At 40.1% G+C, this 26,758-nt stretch overlaps 1 protein-coding gene across 1 annotated transcript in view; it reads right to left on the reverse strand.

Moving 5' to 3' along the window:
- The window catches only part of PTPRN2 (protein tyrosine phosphatase receptor type N2), a 636,599-nt gene extending 617,487 nt beyond the window's left edge, over nucleotides 1-19,112 (reverse strand). The window contains exon 1 of the mRNA XM_030971071.1: nucleotides 18,864-19,112. Within this exon, the coding sequence (XP_030826931.1) occupies nucleotides 18,864-19,005 (142 nt within the window). The 5' untranslated portion in view covers nucleotides 19,006-19,112. The remainder of the gene's footprint in view (nucleotides 1-18,863) is intronic.
- Nucleotides 19,113-26,758: the final 7,646 nt, after the last annotated feature.

Raw genomic sequence — 26,758 nt, forward strand, 5'->3', positions numbered from 1 at the left:
TAAAAAGCTTTGTATACAGAAATCAAGCTCTGCAGAAATCTTGATTACAGAAAAATATGTTAATGAGTACTACAAAAAGTAAGTTCAAGGTAAGTGTGAATCTAATGCCTTTTACATCACCATGTTCATTTAGGAATTTTTTAATTAGTAAATTAAATATCTCATTTACATTGCACCAAGATCAGAGCTGCCACCACAGTTTGCTACTTGATATGCAAGCATTACCCACATTTTCAACTCATAAAAACCAGAGAAATGTCATGATTTGCCTAATGTCATATAACAGGAAACAGGAATCAAATCCTGTTGTATGGCCACTTGACATTCAAAGCCCTTCATAATCTGCTTCCTAATATTTCTCTCTTCTCCCATCACCCCCACTCTCCAGTCAAACAACTTGGAGTCCTCCAACTCATTTTACTCTCATTTGCTGTTGTCTTTCTGTTAATACATTTGGAGTTCCCTTTCTGAACCAAGTTAGAGCTTCTCCTCTATGCATTAATGCTCATCTTAAAACCCAGTCCCTCAGGGCTGTCATGGGCCAGCACAGATGTCCCTGTGTGTGACCAGTTCTCACTCCCTCCTTACCCATATCCATGGACTTTTCAGCCCCTCAGGCCTGCTGCAGGTGGATTTTCAGCCCACAGTGACTACAATATTGCTCTTTCTTCAATGAGTTAAATATTTTTCTTCTGACTACAGTACAGAAAAGGATTCAATGTCAAATTAAGTTAGCAGAACCAGCATATTGTTAATTATCTTTACACTACTATTAATTTATGCAACCTCTAAATCCTTGCATTAATTATACATCCCACCTAATTTGTCAACACCTTCAGGCTGGAAGTGCATCTTTTCAAAGAGCTTTAAAATTTTCAACACATTAGGTGGCAACATAAATCAAATAAGCACTACATAGTTCACTATAGATATTTAGAAACAATGCAGTATTTCTATATACAAATCAGTCAACATGAGATTAAAGACAGGATTATTTTCTAATAAGCACAGGTGAAAGAAAAATCCCTAAAACATATCTCTGAACTTTTTACAGTAACCCAAGATAAGTTAGAACTGGGAAAAAACCAAACTATGCTGAATATGAGCAAAGCATGAAAATAATAATCAAAAATTATGAAACTTGTTATACTGTAGAAGAAGAAGGAAGGAATGCATTTGCAGCCAAGTGTATCTGTGCTGGTGCATTTGCATGACTATGCACCATGGCCAAAAAATTTTTGAGCTTAGAAACAAACTGGAATTTAACTGCATCTTTTCATTTTAAAGTTCATAATTGCTTATTGCTTATTTCAAACTAAGAATTTATTTACAAACAAGAAGGTGACTTTTTTAAAAAGTCAAAATAATTGACTTTTCAAAAATATCATTTAATCCCAAGTCATAAGATACTCCATTACTGTAGAGCCAAAATGTGTTTCAAGAGAAGGAAGACAGTGCTATCCTTCTACAGACCTCCTGTTATTGTGGTTCTCTTAGTTTTAAAAACTTTGCATGAGAATGTATTTACCTTCTATGTAATATGTTTTTAGGTGCAACAAAGGCACCACTAAATATTACAGACCTTAGCACTACAAAGTACTCTTAAGACAGAGGATTTGGAATCTATCCCCTTGGAAGTTAAGATGCAGATCTGAAGTTTAAAAAATTCATGGAGATATTTCAGAAAGTTTGGATAGGAGCTCATACTCCTCTACATTTCTCTAATACAGCCTTTGCTCACACTTGGCTGCTTCTGCAGTTGAAGGAAATTTAACCAGTTTGCCAAATGTTCCTGGAGTAGCACTCATCTCCTCCTGACGCAGACATGTAAAATAGGTCAGATCAAATAAGACCCATGAGTGCCTCTTCCCCTTCAGTGACTATAAATGGGACAGAGTGACTGACTCAGCTGCAGAGATCTGATGTGAGATAAATCCCACACCACACAACTAACAATCCTGCAAGTTTTCTCAAAAGAAAAAAGTGAAAATGTTTCTTATCAAAAGCAATTTGAGAAAAAAACCCAGTTTTTTAAACATCTGATATAACACAGTCATTTCTGAGAGAGTTAAATGGCTAGAGTTAAAAGGAATTTGGTACATGTTGCTATTTCTCAGGAGGTTTGTCAATAGGTGTAGCTTCCAGTCTGTCTGGGATTAGAAAATAATTGAAAAACTTTGCAGAACCCATTTTGCTGTAATTCTCACTGGAGGACAGATATCTACACATATTGTGATATTTTATAAAAGCCGGAGTTTTTGAAAGCATGTAACAACACACATTTTTTCAGTGAAATCAACATATTCTTTGAAGACAGTTGAGAAACAGGATTTTTTTTCCTAGTATTAAAAAAAACTAGACCAGGTGGCAGACACCTGAAGAAGCAGAAGTAAAGAAAACCCCACCATTTTCATGAAAATTTCAGTCAAATTCTGCTCTTGTGTAAGATAAATTAAAAGACTGTTTTATTTTGGCTTGTTTGTGTTTTTGTAACAAAACCAATTTACTTCTCTGAACGTTCTGATCCTTATATAAACCAAAGCTGATGGAGACTGTCAACAGATCTTTCAAAGAAAAATGTAGGTTTCAGAAAACTGAGGTTCTAAAAAATAGTTCTAATGAAAAAAAAATAGAATCAAAATATTTAATTTGAGGTAAATTTAACACTACAATGCCTCTGAGCCAGATATGAATGGTGGGACTTTAGATAAAAGAATTTGGATGGGACTCTGAGTAACCTGATATGGTTGAAGATGTCCCTGCTCATTGCAGGGGGATTGAACCAGGTGACCTTTAAAATGTCCCTTACAACCCAAACCATTCTGTGATTCTGTTCTGATTTTGTGACTTTTGGGTATTTCAAATGTTCCTTCCAGAGCATGGGCTCCTGGGTCAGGTGAGCAGGGGAGCCTGGCCCAGTGACCAGATTGGCTTCTTCTGCCCATCATGGACACACGAGATCTGAGGATACAACTTCCAGGATGAGGACTGGCAGATCCTTCACTCTGCCCTTGGGATGACAAACCTTGCAATTCAGGCTGAAAAAGTTCAGTGTTAACATAAAACCCCCAAATTTTAAAATATTTCAGTATTTTACCTTTTGCAAAAATAATATTTTAAAGTGGTTTATTCCATTAATACACTTTAATTTTCTATTTTATTTTTGTCCTGAGATAGAGCAAAAACAAATCTTAACACATGAGAGGCTCCTATAAAGAAAAAATTCCACATGTTGAGTAGATAAAACTAAAACCTCTTCAAGGAATACTCTCTGCTGCAATTAAGGAAAAGCAAAAAACCACAAAAACTATCCAGGCAAAACCATCTCAAAATATAATGTATTTCCTTGTTCTGTTGGGTCATGTAAAACATAACTTTAGTATCTGTACTGCACTGAAGAGTTTAATCTAATAATCACACAAAACCAGTGGCTCAAGAAGTTAAATACAGCAGCCCTACACAGCCCCACTGCACTTGGGAGCAATTTGAGATCCCTTGCTCTTCAAGCAAAAATTCACAATCATTGCTCAAATAACCTACATACAACAGCCCGAGATGTAGAGGAATTGCCATTTTATGGCACTGTAGTAATTTTTGAGGAAGAGTCAAATGTTTCCTTCGTTATTTCAATTTCAAAGAAAGTGATAAACACATTCCTATAGGCTTGTTTTAGAACAAACCTGTTCTGATAGCTGGAAGATCTGAGAAACTCTTTTGTTTTAAACTGCATATTCAAATAACTAGAAGTGCTATTAAAAGGAACAAAGCAGTCTTATTTTTTAAAAAATCTTTCATCCTACTCCTTTAAAGAAGCCTTCAAAAGTTATGCTTCTTTAAACTCTGTGACTTCAAGGTTACAAAATCATAACAGATTTGAATCTGAACTGCCTTTCTCATTAATATTATCATCCTTGCTTTGTTTGTCTCCACACTAATTTTTTAAGACTGTTCATTTGTGAAAGTAAACCAAGGCAATGAAAAAAATTGGTTCAGCTGTGGTTATAATACCCACAAATTTTATATAAGATAATGATAAATCAGCACACTTACTATACCTCTTTCTACTTTATTCATTACCTATTTTCTGAGTGCCCTATTGAGCTATTTTCTCTTAAAATTCAGCATGCTTGCAATTGAATCTTCCCTCTCACACAGATGTCATGCACAAAGATGCACTTCTATTATTTCACACCCAAGAAGTAAAACAAATCCTAGTTCTGTTCCTTTCCATCACCTGGAGCACAGAAATTAGCTGAAGGCCACATTGAAATCCCACCTGCACTTGCTTACTCCAAAGTCCATGTTTTCACACGCTGGTGGATACAGAACTGCCACCCAGCCTGAAAGCAGAAGCAGAAGGATGCAGGAGAGGCCTGGCTTGGCTGGGTAGGATGATCCAGCTCAGCAGACCATAATAGTCTGTGTGTTCTGCCTTAATGTGACATTTTTCTATTCACACTTTCTTACCTGGACTGACATCCAATTTACAATGCAAATACACAGCTTTTCTCTCACCAAAGTTACTTACATACTTTCCACAGCTACAGGAACCCAGTGGGAGCACTTTAATATAGACACTTCTGGCCAGAACACAGCTATGAAAAACTCATTTAACTACTGTATTTTCTGCCCACACTTAGCCCTGCATTAGCAGCTCAGTAGCAAAAATCCATGGAATTTTGTTTCTCATGAAATATTTCTTATTCAGAGCTTGAAGAGCAAATCCTAGCATAAATTTTGATTCACGATTACTGTGAATATATCTATTTCTTTTTCTTCTAAGGAAAGTTTCTGAATTCCTGCACCTAGAATCTTTGTCCACATCAGAATTGTTCTGTCATTCTTCAGAATGCCCTCAGCACTGCAGCCTCCTGGCCCCATCAGTCTGTAATGGAACCCAAGCATTATTCAGGGCTGCTATTTGTGCTTACTCAGTTTGCTCTTGTCAAAAGGGGCAAACAGTACAAAGAATCAAATCAGATTAAACCAAAATCATTCTCTGACAGAAATCAGTGGCATTTGCTGAGGGAAATAAGGTAAGAATGGGGCAATAGATCATAACACTCACATTGGTGTGACCTTCCCATCTGCCAGCCATCCATCACTGTGAAATATCCTCAGATCTGCCAGGCCAAATACCAGCCTGGAGAGCTGATCCAACAGAGGGTCCCTCAGCAGATCCATGAAAAAACAGCAATCATCACTTTATTAATATTTTAAAGCTTCGTATAATGGAATGGCAACATATTACTGTAGGTAAGATTATTTTAAAAATCACTATCTGAAATCATCCTTTTTGTCTTTGCACCACTTGACTATTTTTTGGTAATTCATCCAACAAATACCATATGTGACTTTGAAAAAAATTCATACTGTGAAATCTGGAAGATACATTCAAGAAGGACACTGAAGCTTTTTGTCAAATCTGAAAAATACTACTTTCCTGTTGCTACAGTAACATCCTCCTAAGAAGACCTTTAAATTTAAACACTGCCTTAAGAGAGTTCTAGGTCAAGTTAAAAAGCACAGTCAAGCTCTTCAGAGGAATCCAGTTCATATTCAGCCTGGGTAAGGATGGAACAGAAAAGGTGAACTAAAGTTTTTATCTATTTCCATAATGACTTCTCACTTGCTGAGGTCTGCCCTACTTTCTTTCCCCTTAGCCACCCAGTAGTCTCTCTTGTGAGAAGAGAATCCTCAATGGTCTCTAAGGAAAATACCCTTAATAATTTTTTATCCTAGAGCAACTTATCATCTTCATTTAAAAAAAAATAGCTTACATTTCTAAAAAGATATATTTGCAGAAATAAGTTTTCACCTCCTGAGATAAAACCAAGAAAGAAACAGCTACATCTAATTTGTCACATATGGAGAATAACTACACACAGATAATATATGAACTGAAAAATTGCAGAGTGAATACAAAATTCATTCATGAGGCACCTGGGGATTGTGAGAGGAATTTACATTTATTCTTTCTGTAACTATGCAATTATCTCCCTGGTCTGTAAGGTAAGGTCCAGAGCTCAACTCATTCTTCTGGGGAAGGACTGGCAATATGCATACTGAGAATCATCTTTGGAAAAGGAGGAATAACCTGTTTCAGTTTTCATGCGGTTGGAAAGCATCAGTCAGTGGATTTTTGGCACCGATCTGATTTCAGAGAAATATTCATTTGCATCTTTTTACAGTCCTTCCTGGATGTCAGCAGACATCCTACTCATTGGAAAAGAATGAAAACCAAACCTTCTAGCTCATCTAGATTTGTGCCATATCAAACTTTAAAAAGTTAAATACACGAAGTCTTTTTATTGCACAAGGCACTACAAACAGCAGATTCAAGGCAATTTTAGGAATTTCTATCTAGTCTCATTTTAGAAACCTTGTTATAACTATCTTACTTGGAAATGCAATGAATTCTTTGAGTAACCTTGAATATGCATGCAAGTGACAGCACTATGAAGTTGGAATTTTAAGTTTTTCTAGTGTGTAAAATTTTGATGTTATCAAAGTGTTCAATTACCAACTAAATGAGTGAAATAAAGGTCTGGATTCTACAAAAATTCAAAGAACAAAACTGCTGTGACCTATATTTTTCCATGCTGAAAGCATAAAGAGTGAACACTCACGTTTACTAAGTGATAACAGCATTTACTTATAGTTGGGCACATGCTTAACTCTTTGCATTGGCAATCAGTACCAAAATTAAACAGACAGACTTAATCACAGCTTTCAGGTAATAAACTATTACAGAAATAGCTCTTCTTTGATTTATGAAGTGAAAAATATATCATCATAATAACTGACACACATTATCCACAAATGAAATGTGACTAAAAATAAATTATGAATAAATATAATTTAAAATACTGTGGTGGGAAGAAGTGGTAAGAAACTACTGATATTAACTTATTTGCAACAGAGCTGCCACTTCAACTTTTACTTACAAACACTAGGAAAAAGAGCAACTGTTGCATACTGACTCCAACATAACAGATAATATAAGAGCATTCTGGCTGCAGCTTAATAATGTGTGCTCAGGAAGAGTTGTATTGGCAGTGTGTAAATGGTTTGGGGGATTCTCTTTTTGGTTTTGGGTTGTTTTGTTGTTGTTTTTTTTTTTCTCAAAGTGGTGTTTAGTTGACATCTGTACAACTGGGAAGGACTTTTCCAAAAGTTCCATGGCAATGACGAAGCTGGTCAAACAGAGCTCTGTTAGCACAGCTGAGAGGAGCTGAAGGGCTGGAAGGTGGCTGGAAATCCCAGGTATGAATGAGCCCTCTCCCAAGAGAAACCACAGCAGAAAAGCAGGTTCTTCATGTAAAGTCAGTATGCATTTTGGGGGATGAGACTCCACCAAAAATAATCTGTCCCTGGGAAATGTAATTAAGCATTCTGATAATTACTTTACTCCGACAGTCTGGTAAAGATTACAGGCTATGGAATGTTATGTGATCTTTCTCTGCACCTATTTTTTTTGTATCATAATTATTTTACTGAACTCTGCATGGAGTAGAATACTTGCTTTTCATTTGAACAGGAACGTTGTCTAGCCTTGGGGAGTGACTTAGCTGTGGCCAGCAGAACACTGCCCTCGTTTCCCAGAGTGACATTCCCACACAAGGTAACACTCACACCCCATTCTGTGGGATCAAGGGTGTAAAAGGGAACTCCTTCAAACCACCAAAGCCATCATCTGACAAGAAGAATTTCCCACACTGAGAAAAATTTAGCAGAGTATCTTTGTCAAATAGAAGGAAAACGTGGGAGCTCCTGAGCCAAGTCTATCTTCAGACTATGACAGAGACAATGGAAAACTGACTATAAAGAAAATGTTTAAATATTTATTTGGTAATGCTTTGTCTCAAATAGAGCTAAACATATAAAATCAGGCAACCCTGTTTAAATATTTGGTGTCTTAAATCCCATTAAATCAGGAACCCTGGATTAATACCAGTGGCATCAAAAGGAACTGAACCTGCAACCCCTCTAATTTACACCAAACAGAGAAACAAAGTCAGGAAAACTGGTGAAACTACTCATCAAAGGTTGTATTTTATATGCCTCTCTTGATGGCACAGTCTCCTTGTGCAGGGATGAACTTTCATCTGAAAACAAGTTGATTTTATTCAAATTCCAGATGGACAAACAGAAAGACACTGAATGACAAGAGTGTTAGGTGGCCAAACATATGTATCATAAGTTCAGATTCTGGCATTTTCATGCAGACTTAGGTGAAGCTCATCCCTTTTAATGCACTACTATTTAATTTAGTCTCTCTGGCATGAGCCTCTCTAAACTGCAAGAGAAAGCAGCACAACCACATTCCTTTTACAACCATCAGTGGGTAGCTGATCCTTTCAGAGCTCTTCCCTACCTGCTAAACTGTGAAAACAGTTCCGTAATCTGAAGAGGATAACATATTGTCCTAGAATTCTCTCAAGTAATTCTTCAATTAGGAAAGTTTGACAACTGGGTGTGATCAGTTCCTTCATTCAAGCTGTATCACATTCTCCATCAAACCTGTGTGTTCCACTTTCTGAAACAGCAGCCATTTGACAGCTGTTTATTCTCAAACTTGTGTGCTGTGTCCATTTCCTCCTCCCTGCTCAGTTATTTACTTTCAGATTACAAACTCATTAGAGCAGGTGTTACTCAGAGAAACAAAAGCAAATGGACAGAAAATAACCCACCCTCATCCCTAGATCTTTGCTGGGCAGCATAAAACCCAGCACATATAGTACTAAAACAACCTTCCCATTCTGCTTTTCAAATGCCACTTGATTATAGCATTATAAATTTTCTATTGTCTGAAAGTGTGAGTGATTGCTTCCAAAGAACATGATTGTTTTATTTTTCTGCAGCTCTTACAATGGATAGCTTCAGTTAACTTTGGGTTTTCCTTCAAAATTTCAGTTTTCATTCTTGTCACATTTATTCTGAATATACAATTTTTATAGCTGGTTTTTGTCCTTGGAATTTATCCCCTGCCTCTAACATATGTTGGTAAACTGTAATTATGAGCTGACCTAGTTAACTAAAATAAATTTCCAGGTAGGTAGTACTAACAAGAATATTTTAACAACTTTAAAATTGAGGTAAGACAAATTCGCAGAACCTGACCCTAGTTTTCAAGAGGGAAAAAAAAAAAGAAGAAGAAGCACAGCCAAACAAACACTTCTTGAATACAGACCAAGCAAAAATCAAAATTTAATGAATTCTCTGCACTGAAGAATATTTGGGGTGGAGTTATGTCTATCAATTGTGTTGCTACCTCCAAGGTAACCTACCTAAACGCTTGATGATATTTAGCTTGGTATCTTGTTTTCATTAATATTCAGCTATCTCCAGTCATGGCAGATGACTAATTCCCAAATTTCCTTTTCCCTTCCTTTTTTTCTTCCTTTAGGATGTTAAAGTAAGAACTGGGGTAGTCACCAGTGAGTACAGCCATCTCCAACAAATGGAAGGAGTTGCATAATCCACAGATTGAAGCCATAAAAAAAGAGCCAGTGTTCAGCTGAGGAGTTGGGCTGGGAGGTGTGGCCAGGTCTCAGAAGAGGTTTGGTGGAAGATTTTGCTAGTTTGAATAAAGCATTGACTGACTACATACTGAGACTACTGAGCTTTGCTGAAATCTAGAACAGGAAGGAAGATTTCACAAGTAATAACTCACTGAAGGTATTTGATAGTTAACATCTACCACAACAGAGATCAAATAAAGCTGAAACATAAGTATTCTATATACGAAGTATTCCACACTACAAATTAAAATTATAACAAACCATTTTTCCAAGAGAAATAAACAATAATGTATACCTTCTTAGAAGAAATAGAATAGACATTCACATTATTTGGTGGTGATTTATCCACGTTAATCAAGGCCTATAATCTTTGATGCTATTTTTTTAATTCAGCACTAAAGTGCAAATACAGTGTAATGTCTGACTTATGAATCTACTCTGTAAGAGAGGCCAGGTTACCAGAAGACTATCTTTTACACAGACACACATCAAGATTTCATGCCTTTGAGACCTTAACAGAAATAGTGGCATAAACTAATCCTACCCCCAAATCCCATCTCCCTGTTGCCATGTCATGGACACCAGCACCAATACCAGCACAGGTTTCACTGCTTGCAAGCAAGGCTGTGGTTTAGTTCCATTTTTTTTTGTTTCATCCAAACCAATACCCTTTACAAAAGCAAGATCAACAGTCACTGTCAGGAATAGCATAAAATTTTGTTACTGCCATTCTGCACTGCAAAGCTGCAGGCTGGTAGTAGTTGAAAAAAAAACCACAGACAATTGCTTAACACACAAACTCCTCCTCAGGCCCGAAGATGAGGCATGACCTTCCAGGTGAAGTAAAGTTGTTACCTGAAACAACTGCTCTGAGTTTAACTGAATTGCATCAACCAACTAAAAACTTGTAGAGAAAAGACAACTTCTGCTCTTGGTGCAGAGCAGAATAGTAGGAAGAGGTTATAATATCTTTACCCCTTTTAGGGCAGCAACAGACAACTAATCATCACAGAATAATGTGAGCAGATTTCTGTGCGCCAGAAATTCAAAACATCTCATTCAGCATCCACAACTGATTTTCATAAGGCACCTTGTAGAATATGTTGAGGTTCAAACTTGAGAGATCAAAGATTAATTGGGGGAAAGGGAGTAAAACAGGGGGGCTTCCATGTATCTGGATATTTCCTGAGTTTTGTTGAACTTGGTAAGTTCATTGCAATATGTAGCGTGTGTCTGGTCCCCACTGCTTTGTTTTCTATGAGGACATCTGGAAGTATGTGACATTTTGGAGGCACAACTATCTCTGCACATTACCTTGTTCTTGCTGGCTGTGATTTCAACCTTATGTAACCATCTTTGCATGCTGCTAAGCTATGACTGAAAGAAGAGACCTTACACCCACTACAACCAGCTGTACTTCCCATAAAACTTCTAGTTACTCATTTTACATGTAAAAAACAGCTTGCTTAATCAATGTGTTACTTGGAAGCAAAAGAGGTAGGCATTGTAAGCACTAACCCTCTGTCCAGAGACACAGTGGATCAACAAACTAGGTGTGGTATTTAAGTACCATTTGCTGAAACAAACTATAGGGGGAAAAGCCACAGTAAGATGTGGTAATTTACTAAGCGACTTCTAAGAAATTCCTTCTCAAAAAGAATAAAATCTATAAAGTTCCTCTAATCTTCTAAGAAATAAACCTCCCTAATTGTTGGATGAGTGCAGCTGTTCTGAATGGCAAACTCTTACTGGGAATGCAGGAATGTATTGACACTGTGGAATGGTTGAGGTAGAAAGAGAACCCTTCCACCACCTCACAAATAAAGGCCCTAAAACTCACATAAGAAAGCTCATTAATTTGTGTACACATTAGCATGCATTCCCTTGACTGTCCATAACCAGGTTTTCATGGTTCCCTTCCTTCAGCTCTAATACCAGACTCCCTTGTCTTTTTCTTGCCTGCAGACCTCCTGCACATCTACAGGCTTTTTTTCCCTTTGCTTGCTCATTCTGTTATGCCCATTTCTCCTCATTTGGAGGTCCTCTTCACTTGTTTGCAATTACCAGAGGCTGATTTTCTCAGAGAAATTTCTTTCAAATATTACAATTATCCATCAGGCACCTCACTTCAGTCCCTTATGTGACAAACCTGCTTAACTACTCACAGAACCCCCCTAAACAGCTCCCTGGTAAGATCTACAGATCTCAGAAAGGTTTTGAAGAAATCTAGCTGGTGAGCCTCAAGCAACCTAACTTTAGCTTAAGCTACTTCATTAGTCTCACCTAGTGGGGAAAGACAGGTGAATCACTCTCCAAATGTGTTCAGCTCTCTCCAAATTTAACCTGAGCATCTGATTTTTGAAGAGTTGAAGTGCAGTACCTACCTTGTAGATATTTACAGATACTTGCCCTAGCCTGGGAAATGAATTAAGATAATACTAAGTGGAAAGCAATAGCTGCACTCAGGGAGACGTTTATCTGACCTGTGTTAGATATGTACAGTTGGGTAAAATTAATTGAAATTTATAAACTAGAAATAGGTTAAAAGGAGCCTAGAGTGATTAGCTCAATTAATTACATTTAGTTAGATGATTCCCAACCCTTACATAAAGAGAAATAAATCCTTTCTATTCCCAGAGCAGTTTCTCATAGTGTATATGCACTTCTTGACTTCATTTTTTTTGCCACAGCTTTGGCCTGAAAGAATGAGTTAATAATTGTTTTATTTTGCAAATCCCTTATCCTTCTAGTCACCTTCCTTCATTTTCTCATGCCTCAAACTGATACACTGAACATCTCAGTTTTGCTGCTGCAATTAACTGTTTCTTCCAAGAGAAAAGGTAACTCCATTTAATCTTAAATTTACATCTTTACAGATCATATATAACTCACTAATCTCCATTTCTGATCTCCTATTTTAAAGATTTAATTTCTCATTCCAACATGCTTCTCTTCTGCTTGCTTCCTTTCTTCATCTGCGTCCTCACCTGCTTACTCCTCATTTGCAAATATAAAACTGTTTGACCAACAACAATATTACTCACTGCCTTCCTGGATTATGAATAATGACCACGCTGAGCCCAACCAAATCCACATCCAGCTCAGCACTCCTGTGATGGAAGCTAGCAGTGAACTTTGCCTCTTGGAGACTTTCCCTTCTCTGCCAAATTTATGACCAAAACCAAATTAATCTTTCCTCCAGCTACTGAATTTCCTCCCAAATCTGCCTGTGTTGCCTCAACACCAACACAGGTTTTAGCAGGACAGTAGATACACTGATTTTGTAAGAATAACTGCAGAGATTTTAGCTAAATTTTAGGCTACATTGTCAGTGAGATGAGACTGAAATATGTATCATTCTCAGGCAGCTGGAATGTACACTGCCTTTTGACTTGTACAAGCCTTCTTACAGACTTGGATACATATGAATGATGGCAACCACCTACATCTGAGCTCATGCTCTTATGCTCTCTTTCCAGGCAGTGGAAATCTGACTGACACAGGGGACCTCAGCTCCTGCTTCTCAATGAGCTCAGCACCCCCAGGGACTGCAGCTGCACTTTCCTCTCGGTGGCAGCTCAGCACAGAGCTGTCTGTAACCCACAGTGCTCACAGTCACAAAGTACACAGGCCACTGCCTGTCTATCAGCAGTATGTCAACATGACCTGCCCTGGGCTGTGTCAGCAGAGCTGCCCAAATGTTCCGGGATCTGAGGAGGAGCAATTCCCCCTCAGCAGGCTGGCTGATGTCATGGCACCATGGTGGTGTGCTGTGGGGAGCTTTGGAAGGGCTGGGGCACACTCAGGTAGTAAGCACAGACAAGATTATCTTGCCAAAAACTTCTCTGTTTTCTCTTAGTCAGTAAGACAAACAAGAACACAGAAACACTCCCAAGGAATCCCATCCTATTTCGGGGCCTCTCGCTGGTCAGAGTGACCTTGAGAGATGTTAAAGTCTCTTTTCCCAGCCCGAGCACTCGAAGAAGGAGTCAGAGCTCTTCATTTCTCGGTCTCAAGGCTGTTTATTGTATCTTATCTATAAAATTCTTTCTCCTGTCCAGCTGAGGTCTGTTCAGCAAGACAGTCCAGGCACACTGCCTGCCCTGGGGCAGTGTTATGTCTTTATACTAAAAACTACGTGTACAATGTTTACAATTACTTCCCAATACCTATCACCTATGTTGGACATTGAGCTGCTACTCTAAACCAATCTAAAGGTGCCAACATCACAGCAGAAGATGGAGGCCAAGAAGAAGAAGGAGAAAGGCTGGACACGTCCAAATCCCTCCATCTTGCCCCCTGAACCCCCATTCTAAAAAATCCCAAAATCTACTTTTTCACCTTGTGATAAATTCACTATCATTCTACTTAATTTGTCATGGCTTGCAGATCTTCATGTAAGGTTAGTAACTTGCTCCACGGGTCATAATCAAACCCACAGGCATCTTGGGCTCTGTGCCAGGGTCTCTGAGCCCCCTGGCAGGGGTCCTGGCTGCTCAGGACAGCCAGAGGGATGTGCTGGGTTCCAACAATCCTATGGACAGCCTTAGGAGCACCCTGCAACTGCTTCTTTTGACTGATAGAGAAATAATTCACTTCCCGTCCACTTGCAACTTTGAACACAAGTTACAGTAAAAAAGCTATAGTAGAACAGTAGTGGCATGATGCCAATAATATTAATGCATGTTCTTACCTGTAATTCAGTGGAACTGACAGATAGACATGCCTTGATATCAATCTACCTTAAAGCTGCTTTTTAATGTAACTGATAACTTAAAAAACATTTCTAGGATATGCGAAAATATTTTTGATGAAGGGAAGAATCCAGTTTCCTACACTGAATCCTTCAAATCCTGAGCACACAGCCTTGCCTTAATTAAATTATTTTGCTGTTATTTTTATTTCCTAGTATATCATAAATTACACTCCACCATCAATAATTAAATAAAGACATTATTAAAAAAACTAGAATGCCTATGAGAAGTTCCAAATGAATGCAACTGGAAAGCCAGGCAATTTTTTTTGTACTGAACAGATAGTAAAACTCTAATTCTCCTACTTCCTCAGCCAGTCTGCCACAAGCCTCAAACCAGAACTTTGATCCAAATGCTACTGAAGTCAATGGGAAGGTTGACATTGACTTCAGTGAGCTTCAGCTCAATTGCTGCAAAAAGGAAAATTTCAATCCTCATGGACCTTCAGGGCAGTTAATGATGGCTGAGAACAGCAGCTCTGGTAGTTTTGTTACGGTAACATCCATCCAACAAGAACTAAACCAAGACACATGTCTTTAATTCTTTGCCATTCCCCATGCAACATCCACAGACAAAAGCTCTCTGTTGCTGCCTCCTTTGGATAGTGTTCAAAACACTGAATGAAATGCAGAAAATCTAAATAAATAATTTTTTCACCTGTCCTACTCCTTATTTAACTCTCTTGCAATTTAAGAATCAACACTGGAGAAATGCTTTTCACCAACAGTAACTGAAGTCCCTGCTGTTGCAGTTTCTTAATTCTGCTCAACTTTAGCCACTTGCAACTCCTAACTCACTTCTAAAATATTTTTTTCAGTGGTTAAATATGCACACAGTATTTTGTGAAAGTACTAAACTTAACATGCAACATTTTTTAAGTCTTTGAGTAAAGTTTCTATCCTCAATTACATTTAAATCCTAGAGAAATGTAAGACACTGTCTTTGCTCACTGTATGTGTCAGGAGCAGCTAAAGGTTTAGGAGTATATTTCATATTTATACGCTGAAATGTGACTTGTCTCTTGGTTAGCAAGTTAAAAAGTAAATTCACACTCATTTGACAGAGAAAAATTCAGCCTGTGATTACTTCAATACAACTCTGAAGGAACTTTTACACAGTGTATGGAACAAATTTACGTAGAGTGTGGAACACATGTTTCTGGAAATTTCCAAAGCATATCAATGTACTCATTTAAGAGGAAAATGCATACTGAAAAATGGGATTGCACACAGCACAAAAGATCAAATTATATTGCAAAATTATATTCACTGAAGGTTATAAGCATCGTTTTACACAGTAGAGGTCAATGAGAAGGCACTGCAGAAAGCACATTTACTCTCTTCTGAAACATATGAGGACAACCTCTGCTATAAAGCAGCAGTGGTTTAGTACTAATGAAAGAACGTGATTAAGAATGCTCACAGCTTACTTTGTTATTGAGTTCTCCATCTCACCCAGACTACCTAAAATGAAAATAAAGTACCACTGCAACTTTCTGAATCAATTAGTCTACTTAAAAGGCTGAACAATGAAAATATTTCAGTAGTTGGAGCTGCAGCTTTTATTGAAGGTACTGCTTAGTGTTAGACCACCAACACAAGAATGGAATCACCCAAGCCTTTGGAACTGAGCAAACATGATCAGGACGTATTTTTCCACAGACAATTACTTTGTAAAACACTCAAAAAGAAGTTCCATAATCTTAAGTGAACTGTATCTCATAAATTAATAAAGATTTCTTTAGAATATTAAACTCCCAACCCCAGTGTTTCATTAAAGACTAATGAATACTACTATGTACTCAGCTGATTTTTTTTTTCTGTGAAAAAGAGAAGAATCTCTCTCCTGGCCTAGAACTAGGCAAGAAAAAGAGAGAAGGAAAAGACTTTACTTTTCCTTATTTCTTCACATTTAAAATGTTACCATAAATCATCACAGAATGATGAATGATGAAGGTAAATGTCAAGAAATGGAAGAATATGTGCTTCTGCTGGTAATTGCACCTTAACAAAACACCTCACCACAGGAAGAATCTACAAAGCTTCATGAATTATAGAGGCAGAAGAAGCAGGAGTCCAAATATTGTATCTTAGTTAACTCCAAGTTTAAATCTTCTCATTTCTTAAAAAAGCTTGTAATTATGTTGCAAAATAAAGGTCAACATTTAAAGATGCTCACTATACTGGAAAGTGCAGACAAAAGTTGACCATAGAAAAGAGGGAAAGAATGAAATTGGATTAATCCATTCCATGAAATGGTAAAGGTCATGAACTTCTGCTTCTCAAACAACTTTTAGGAAGAATTCCTGAAATAATGGGGGAAAACCCAAAAAAATATATTTCTATAATTACTTTGCTTTTAAGACAGTTTTTAGCACTCATTCTAGAGGTCTCATAGTGCATCTGTCTGTCTTCAATTTTCAATTAAAGAAGATGGGACTGTGCACAAGAAGAAACCAAATAAGTATCTTACACATATAACCAGAAAATATCCCAAAACTTGGATACTTTGTACAATTACAGTTATGCCCCCTGATTGGGTCTAAAAATTGTACTCCAAAATTGAACATAATCTACAATAATAAATAGTTTGAACTCAAGATTAATGAGATCTGAAACACTGGTCAATAAAAGAAGTAAAGGAACTCTAATGGAAGAGACAGTTAAAACTGTTTCACTTCAAGCAATGCAAACATTTTCCTGCATCTTGTCAAACACAATAAATCCCTTCCCATCCTTCACGGAGATCCCTGACATATCAGTGAGGTCCCTATCCCAGCAAGAAGTAGGGAGGCTCAGCTTGTTTTGCTGTCTTTAAAATGCCTCCAAATTGTACCTCCAGAGCAGTGGATTCACTGTGTAAAGGCAAGGCTGCTCTTCCCCCAGTCCCTTCCATGCAAGGACAGCCTTAACTGGCAGGCAGGGATCCTTGCCGAGGCAGGAGCATGGGGAAGCTGGAGGGAAGTGACAAACATACACATTGTTTTTGTGTTTCAGCTACAACAAACTGAAAAAAATACTCTGTGACCCAAACTGATTTGCAGTTTGTGTTTAGGGAGAGAGAATCAAAATCTGACTACTTCGAAAGCACAGTGCAGGCTATTGCGTTATTAGAGGCAAAAATTACAGCTGTTACTTGCAATATTTTTATGCAAGCTTTCTCTTCAGCAGATTAGGAGAAACAGTCCATATCTATAGCAACCAGGAGAGAAGAGGGATGGATAAATCCTGTCCAAGCCATTTCTCCTTCAAACCTTGCATTACTACCTTCACTACAGCAAGCATAATAGCTCATTTTTATTGCCACTTGACTGAAGCCTCATTATAAACATGGTCAGCTGATTTTAATTCCTTCTTAATGAACAGAATGTACATGAGGAAAACTGCAGCAATGTTCCTCTGGAAGGCTTTCTTTGTTTCTTAAAGGAATTTAAATTTTCTTTCTTAGAAAAAGATTTCTTAGGGATAGTTTGTTTAGCTTTCACTCTGATCCCCATAACCACCCTAGGTAGATATTAAAATGTGAAAAAACAGAATATTCTCCTAGTCATGACCTTCTTGACTTAAAGTGAGCTTTGGGAAGATACTGTAAGTGAAATGAGACTGACTCTATAAATAGATATTAATATTAATAGACAGTTCAGGTGAGCATACAGTGCTGAATGTCTCAATGCAAGGAAAGAACTGCCAGGGAGAGTGTCACGGGAGAATTGCATCGATTTGAAACAGACAGAGTTTGTTTCCAGGATCCCTTCATGCCCGTGTGGGTCACTTCCCAGGTGCTTAGTGCAGATGGTACCTTCTGAATGAAGAAGGGGTCGGTCAAGAATGTCTCAACACAAAGCGTCTGTTTAATGGTCCGCACTGGACAGCACTGGGCATTTTTTGACAGCTCTGAAAGAGCCTTAACCCAGAGCCAGTGCTGACTCCCACCTCCAGCAGCACGAGTTGGAGGGGGGACTCCACCAGAGGCGGCATCTGGGGGATTGTGGCCCGGAGATTTCCTGTCTCCTTCCAATATACGGGCAGTTCGGTGGGCTGAATCCAGCAAACCGGGAGAACGGTTAAATATGTGGAGGCTGGAAGCATTTTCGGGGACTCGCCACTGGCGCACCTCGATTTTAGGGGCCTCGTGAGCGGAAGTTTTCAGCAAGCGGGGACAGCGGGTGAGAGCCGCCCCGCAGAGCTGTCCCCCGAGACGGGACACGCCGGGGGCAGGAGGGGCGAGGGGCCAGGAGCGGGTCGGGACAGACCCGGGGACGGGGACGGGCAGCGGGAGGCGGTGCGGAGGCACCGGCGGACGGGGCCGCTTATCCGGAGCCGGCGGTGAGGGACCAGAGGACGGAGCTCCGGAGCCGGCGGCGAGGGACCAGAGGACGGAGCTCCGGAGCCGGCGGTGAGGGACGAGCGGACGGGGCCGCTTATCCGGAGCCGGTGGAGAGGGACGGGCGGACGGGCCCCTCAGCGTCCGCCGTGCAGGCGCGGCCGCCGGGGCCCTGCCGAGCTGCCAGCGGAGAAGCTCCCGGGCAGCAGCGCGGGGTGCGCTCCCCGCCAGCCCCGCGCCCCCCGCCCCTGGCCCCACTCACCGATCCGCGCCTCGGCGGCGGCCCCCGCGGAAGGCGGCTGGATGCGCGGGGCGGCGGCGAGCACCTGCGGCAGCGGCGGCGGCGGCAGCAGCAGCAGCAGCAGCAGCAGCAGCGGAAGGACGGAGCCGAGCGTCCCCATCATGCCTGGCCCATCGCATGCCCCGCTCCCCGCCCGCCGCCGCCAGCCCTCACTCCATGCCGCCCGCCCGCCCTGTGCCTCCCGCGGCCGCTCCCCGGCTCCGGCAGCCGCAGCAGATTCAACACCCAGGACAGCGACCAGCGCCGCCCGCCCCCGGCCCCGCCCCCGGCCCGGCCCGCCCGGCTGCCGTGAGGGGGGAGCGCTCACCGCCGCCCGCTCCGCCCTGCCCGCCCCGCCGGGACCGCGGGGAAGCGGGTGCCCCGGGCAAGGGCAGCGCTGGGGCTCCCCCGGCCCTCACCGGCCCTGGCGGGGATCGGGATCCTGCCCGGCAGTCCCCGTAAAGATGGCTGGGCACGGGAAGGGAGTTAATGCCCTTGTTTCACACACCTGTACGGGGAGACAATGGAGCCGTACAGGGGCAATGGCCATAAAATGAAACACAAGAAGTTTTACCTCAACAAGAGGGAGAACTTCTTTACGTTGAGGGTGTCAGAGCACTGGAACAGGCTGCCCACGGAGGTCATGGAGTCTCCCTCTCTGGAGATGTTCCAAACCCTCCAGGACATGTTGCTGTGTCACCTGCTCCCGGTGACCCTGCTTTGGCAGGGAGGTTGGACAAGGTGATCTCCAGATGTTCCTCCAGATGTTGGAAGGGACATCCAACCATAAAAATTCTGTGATTCTGTGAAACCAGTCCACCCTATCAAAGTTTTGTCCTGAAACATGTGCCAGCTGAGTGGATCGTCCCTGTGGTCTCCTCAGCAGCTGTTTGTGTACCAATGCTTTCTCCAGAACAGAAATTACTATTCCCAAGGATTTAAAGAGCCTTCAGGTAAACACCTCTGTGAGCTTGCCTGGGAGGCATCCACGTGTGTGGCATGTTCATCCTCCCCCTCCAGACCCCAAATCACTCTGTACAGGTGAGAGCATCAGTCCAGGCTGCCAGGAGGGATCAGGAGTCTCAAGCTCATGGAGTCCCTCCTGGTTCACAGGCTCTCCTTTTCTCACAAATTCACTGTACCAATACTCAGCCTTTAATGCAGCAGTCACAGCCACCAACGGGTGGCAGCACAGGTGCCATGTCTCCATACAGGGCGATGTGGTTTCGGCCAGGACAGCCAGCTCCATGCCACGCCATATGATGTTGGTCTCAGCCCCCTCTGTCACCTAAACATCTACTTTATTCCTCCCTGAAGTTTCAGATTCCCACGACCTTCAGGTAAACAGCTCTAACTACACCTGACATGCTTCATCTCTGCCTTTAACGAGACTGAGAAATGCTCAAGGTATTTAAAAAGAGTAACAATTTTAGTACATGAAGTGGCTTTGCCGTAGAGCAGAAAAGCAAATAATGAAAGTCCACAGAACAGGCTAACCCTGGAAGAGCAGAGAGCTTCCTCCTTGCTCACTTCCAAGACTTGGGGCAAGGGGGCTGGGTGGGAGCTCATGGGAAGAACAAGGAGCACTTACAGACAGCTGCAGACAACTCTTGTCCTCTCAGTTTTGCTCCACGGGAAAACCATGAACCTCTGTGCTGGGAAAAAAAAAAATCATTGCTTCTAGAACTGGTGCAAAGTCACCTCCTTTCCTTTCTGGTTAAGGTTGGTGACTCAGGTGCAAAAAAGGGCAATACTTGATTCAGAAAACAGAAATTTCAAGAAATGTATTGATACTGGATGGTCTTTTCGAACATTTCTGCTCTTGAGGTCTGTTACATGACTGTTGATGTCTTGCAGGAGAGTGGTTTCACTAAGCCAAAAGGTCTCTTTACCTCAGAAAATCAATTTTGACGACACTGAGAGAAATCTGAGCACTATAAGAGGAGAAACAAAAAAGGAGGGAAAAGCATTCTGTGGAAAGGACAAGATGAGAAATGAAAGTGCTGAAACAAAATTAGTATATTCTCATGGGTTATGCAAACCATCTGGCTTTAAAAGCTAGTAGTGGGAACAAGGAAAAAGGTCATCAGAATTAGCAGAGAACTGCAAAACAACTGAAGGTAAGAAAGCAGCAAATGGCAGGCACAGCAAGAGAACAAGTTGTACGTCAAAATACAAAATAGCAGTGATATTACTGGGAATCAGTGCAGCTCTGCAAGGAATGATTTGCATAGTTCCTGTGAATTTATGATCAAATACTATGCAGATTTTAAAAGGAAATTAAAATTCTCATAGCCACTCTGTGCAGAGGATTAGCAAAATAATGACATTTGTTCAAAAGCATTTAAAAGCATTTGAAGCAATGTGAAAAATCAGGACAAGAAAGGGCATTCATGGAAGACAGGAAGAAAGCCTTGAATATCCAAATCCAGTAAAAACAGGAGTCAGGTGTCAAGGAAGGAGTAAAGAGTCAATCAGTAGGTGAATTAGGCATTTGGAGATAACTCAAGTAGCAATTCTCAGGACTGGGAAGTGCAAGGCATTCCCTGCCTGGCTGTATTTTACAGTTTTGTAGTAGGCTTCAACTAAGAAAGATACACAGATCTGTCTTAAAGCCCCAGGAGCAGACAGATTGAAGTAATGGGTATTAGGTATAATGAATTTTGTTAATGAAGTGTAAAAACTGCAAGGCTTGAGTCTGTGTGCAAATTAGATGAAAAACAGTATCACAGTGTAAATAACGTGTCACATGCATCTTCCTTGCTGCTTCACAGTCATTTTATCAAGACAATTACCCGTGCCAAGGTTTTCAATAGTTCATATAATAAATTAAGCATCCATCTTTGGATCTACCAACCTTGTGAGGCTGTTTTGATTGTGGTTCTTCTTATCATGTTTTCAATAAGTTTCTGAACTGTGGAAAAAGAAATCCTAGAGTGTGCAAGTCATTTGTGAAAATTTCTAGAAAGACTAGAGAAATTACTCCATTCCTGAAGTCAAGGATGTATGTTGTGGGGCTCAAACAGAACTGTGGGACTTGATAGTTTTGAAAAAACAGTATCAGCAAATTATTTCTTTAAGGGCATATTTAAATCTTTTTGGTAAGGGATTCTAAAGATATTGAATGGTAGGGTAGAATATCAGCTCTCCTTGCTAGTGTGTCTGGAGGTGAAGGTGAGGCTTCATGAAAGAATAACATTGGGAATTACAGGACTGAAAAATTCAACCCAGTGAAAATCCAGTCCAACACATTGAGGTTTAGCATGTCCTTAATTGCTGGAGCTAAGTCTTTTTATGATGTCCATTTAGATGTGAAAAACATGCTAGGCAAAGTAAAAGGAGAGCTGGATAATCTATATGATTTTATGCATGTGAAAGATTTACATCCTTATCCATGGCAACCACAGCTGAACAGGAGTTTTTCAAGGGAACTCTTTTCTGTTTGAAAATGTTGTGTTGTCTGACTAAGGCTTTTCATGAGAAATAGACGTTTTAATCAAAAATCCACTAGTAAGGGCTAGAAAAAAAGATCCAGAGGGGGCCAGAAATGATCCCAGGACGGCTAATTAGCCCAGTAGCCAGGACACCTGTGTGGCCTGGTGGTATTTTAAAGGTTCAAATTTTTGCTCTGGTTGATTCAAAGACATGAACTAACCACTGGATATTTAGGTCAGCTTCTCTCAATTTCACTGGGCCATCCAAGATTATATTAACAGCAAATGGCCCTGCTAGAAAAGACCTTGTAGGTACTAGTTTAGCATGGGAGAGCCAAGAAGATCACAACTGGATTTATTTTGTTGATTTATTACTTTTTAGAATGAAATATTAGGAGTAGTGAATTAATCAGCTGGGAATTTAGTTAATAGTAGAATTTTTTAGACATGTAAGAACAAAAAGTTCCAAAATTACACAAACCAGACATTGATTGGGTGTAAAAAAGAAACACAGGTTTCAGTCAAAGTAGAACATTGCAGAGAATAAGGTAGGCATAAAGATACACAAAAGGAAAATACTCTTAATATTGTCAAATTGTAAATAATTGTGATATGAATAAAATGTTGTAAACAGAATTTAAATAATACAGGATAGTTAGAGGCTAAGTATTAGAACTAACAACACAAAGGTCACCTCTGAGTTTTACTGTGTACCTAGTTACTGAGGTTGTGTTTGAAAGGCTTTGCAGGTCTGTTTTCTAATTTCAAATGGGAATTATATTTATAAGCATAGGTACACCTGTGTCATTCTAGAAATTGTATATTTTTACTGGGTAGAAGTGCATGTTTCATCCAAGGATCACGGAGCTATTTGTCAGTTTATCCAAGTATAAAGAAGAGCCTGAACAAAAGGTCAGTTCCAGCTATGCTAAATACACTCTACCTGCACAGACAAACAAGCCCTTAGAGAAAAAAAACCCATTAAAATTACCTTCATTTTCTTTCTTCCTCTCATCCTTTTGTCCCCTCCACCCCCCCTTCCCCAAATCAAAACTTCTGAGCACATTAATTGCAGATCATTTGTCCTGCTAATGGGCCCAAAGTCCACAGGGAACAATACCTATCAGGCAGTTTATCTCAGATTCAGTAACCTAGATATCTTGGCAGAGCTTTAAGATTTATTGGGGGGTTAAGGGTGAAAGAAGAGAGAAAGACATAGAGAGGCTTGTGGTGTATCTGTGCTCAGAAAAGACAGAATTTATACTGTTTTATTATTTCCATTTCTGGTCTGAGAGGATGTAGGTAAAATATTCAAAGCCTGTAGATGTATCTACAGACACTGAGGGAGGTTTTGAAGGCTCTGATGCACGTGTAACATTCATCACACCTTTCTGAGGGCAAACAGAGTTGCTTGAGCAGCAGTGATCCTCCTGCACCTTGTGTGTGATTTGAGGACTTCTTGCACAAGACTGTGAAAAATGAGGCCACAAAACCCATCTCTAGAGCCACATCTTGGGGTGCCATGGTGACAAGAGGAGCAGCACCAATTGCCACTTTGCAGGTTATTGGTGTGAGCAGTCATAAACTCTGCTCTGGCAGCTGACACACACTGGGCACTCTTCAGGGTGACCTCGCAAGAGACACTCAAACAGTGACTGCAGAACTGTTCACACATTCATACCCTGGCATATTTTAGTTACATTTATTCACTATTGTTGATGAAAAGTTTAAAGTCACAAGATTTATATTCAAATTATGTAAGGGGGGGTATTGCAACTGTATTGCAGAGGTTGTAATAGTCCTTGGTATTAAAAATATTGAGCAAGTTTAATAGAAATTTTGACCTATGCACTTAACCATAACTTCTTTTACTCATCTATGTTGAAAAGTACAGGTGTGGTTATCTAGCTTTGTGTATTTGACCCTTTCAGTAAGAGAAAATTTATAACTTACTCCATGTAAACATTTTTTAAAATATAGAATTTAAATAGGTAATATTTTAAAGCAATTAAGAAGGAAAGACTTTACTCTGCAATAGTTACAAACAAAAAGTCTATAAAGCCACCCAGTGCCTGAGACAATAAGAGTGTTTAAAGCATGAGAAGCTCTACAGAAGCCTTGATTACTGAGACCAAAAGTCATACCACTCTCTCCATAGCAGTAGAAATACTCACTTAAATTTCAGTTTGGTGGTTGTATTCTGAATTTGGGGACAAAGTTTTAGGACAAAGGAATAGAAAGTTCCTAAAGGGAAAAGTTTTTAAGTGGTGTGAAAATGTATAGTCCAAGGTCATATCAGCAGTGATTGTGGTCTTTTTAATTGTTGAATAATTCATAGTGTAACTAAAATTATTTGAGAGGATTTTAGCATTTGATACAGAAATTACCAATTTTCAGTATTTTTTATTTAATGTCTATTAAACTAGCAGAGCCTTAGAATTTTTTAAATAAATTCATACCAAATACAGTTTAGCATGAAAATAAATATTTCCAGGGTCTAGAAGATATCAGACAGTTTGATGGAAGATAGTGGTATGATTAATTTTATGAATATCATAGCAATTCTGTTATATCTAAGAATGATGTTGTCTGGCTGTTCTCAGCTAATTTGAAGCTTTTTTTCTTGTTTCCAAAATTTTATTAGAAAAAGGCTTTGCTCTGGTGCACACTAAAAGTTTTACTCTAGATATTTCAGCATCACTGAGGAACAGGAGTTCAATACAGAGACAGAAGGAAAAAATCCTACAGAACTGTGCAAGTGCATGACTGATGAAGTTTAAAAAGGAAAAAAAAAAAAGTAGGTTGATTTTAGTTATGACTGCTAAGATGTGAGCCTGTCTTTTATTCCCTGTGCTGTAACTGAATGATAATGGTTTTTATGTGTTTCTGGAAAGGAGCCTAAAGTGGAATGTTCAAGGCCTAAGAGATGAAATGCAGCTAGAGAAAATTACCAGTGAGAATAGCAGGAGATGTGACTTACATTAACTGAAGGCCTAAACATCTTTGTATATGAGTGCTCAGGGCTGACTTCCAAGGCTGTAAGAAGCCTTGGTAACAGACCAGCCACTTCAGTGTGCATGTGTGAGGAAAATTTCCATAATCTCTCCTGCTGGTTTGCTAGGGATGCTGGAGAGAGCAGCTTCTGTTAATGTAGGCATTTGCAGGTCTGGATTCAACCCAAATTCATTTAAGGCTCATCTAAAATTCTAGCTGACTTGTTCAAATACCACTGCTGATGATACCTACAGGAAACAGGTTGCTGAAGCTGTGTTTGGTGTGAAGTTGTTGGAAGAGAAGGCAAAGGTGGAGTGAAGCAAGTAAAAACGAGTGAATGTCCAGAGCCAGTAAAGAACAGACCCCTGGTGTCTAAAGGCAGGGCTACAGTAACTGATGAATCCAGCTCTGGGGCCATTCTGACATCTTTATATCTGGTGTCAAGCTGTAAAAGGAAATTTGGGCTTCCCTGGGAGAGGGATGGCCTCTGTGAGAACAAGCACAGGTGGCTGAGGTGCTCTGGAGCTGGTCCCTTCTGACTGAGAAAGGCTGAATTTCCTGCTAATATCCACTGTCACTTCAGTCCAGCACAGGCTGAACTGGGACTTGCCTGTTTTGTAGTCTCTGGAGACAGATTTTAAAACAAAACCACATTAATTTCTGCTGATTTTCATGGGCATTTAGAGGCCTCAGCACAGCTTAAAAAAATTGCTGTCTGAGCACACCAGGATGGGATAGCCAAGTGAAAGGATTACACAATTGTAATGTTTTTTGATAATAGGTTCTTGTTCTTCAAAACCATCTTGAAACCCTTAGGTGTGCAATGAATAATTAGATTTGGTTGCCATTGAACAAAATTGATTTGAAATGTCAATAGGGAGCCAATTTTTAAAATTAATTAGGTTCTTTTAATGGGAGGGAATTCAAAAACACTTTAAAAATTCTGTTTTCATCCAGCTTTGTTAATCTGTAAGACTTGATACTTGGTGAATGGATTTTACAAGTAACTAATCCCCTGGGATACCCACTCCTCTTGTACTCAATTAAAGGATGAATGAGATTACTGCACTTTGTCATTCTGAAAGAATTGGCCTGTAGTTGATTGAAGCTGCTGGGGAGGCTCTGGTTGTGTCCCCCACCTGCTGTACCTGGCTCAGAACCTGCAGCCTGGTTCCAGTGCTGAGCACCCACAACTGGAGATGGGTGCCTCGAGGCAACAAGTGTTATCTGAAAAACACGGGAAAAATCCATGGAAATTTTTTACCTTAGTGTCACTGTGCATTTTTAAGATGGTGATAAGTAAACCTACAGGGAGCTGGAAAGAGACATGAATCACTGTGAAATTCTGGGACTGCAGTGTGTAGTGCAAAGGTAATGTCATTGCAGAAGGAGCTGGGTATGCACAGCAGGCAGAGGCTCAGTGTGGAGCTGCGTGCTGAACCATGGGGG

The sequence above is a fragment of the Camarhynchus parvulus genome, chromosome 2 (assembly GCF_901933205.1).
Source record: "Camarhynchus parvulus chromosome 2, STF_HiC, whole genome shotgun sequence".
NCBI classification, from domain to species: domain Eukaryota; kingdom Metazoa; phylum Chordata; class Aves; order Passeriformes; family Thraupidae; genus Camarhynchus; species Camarhynchus parvulus.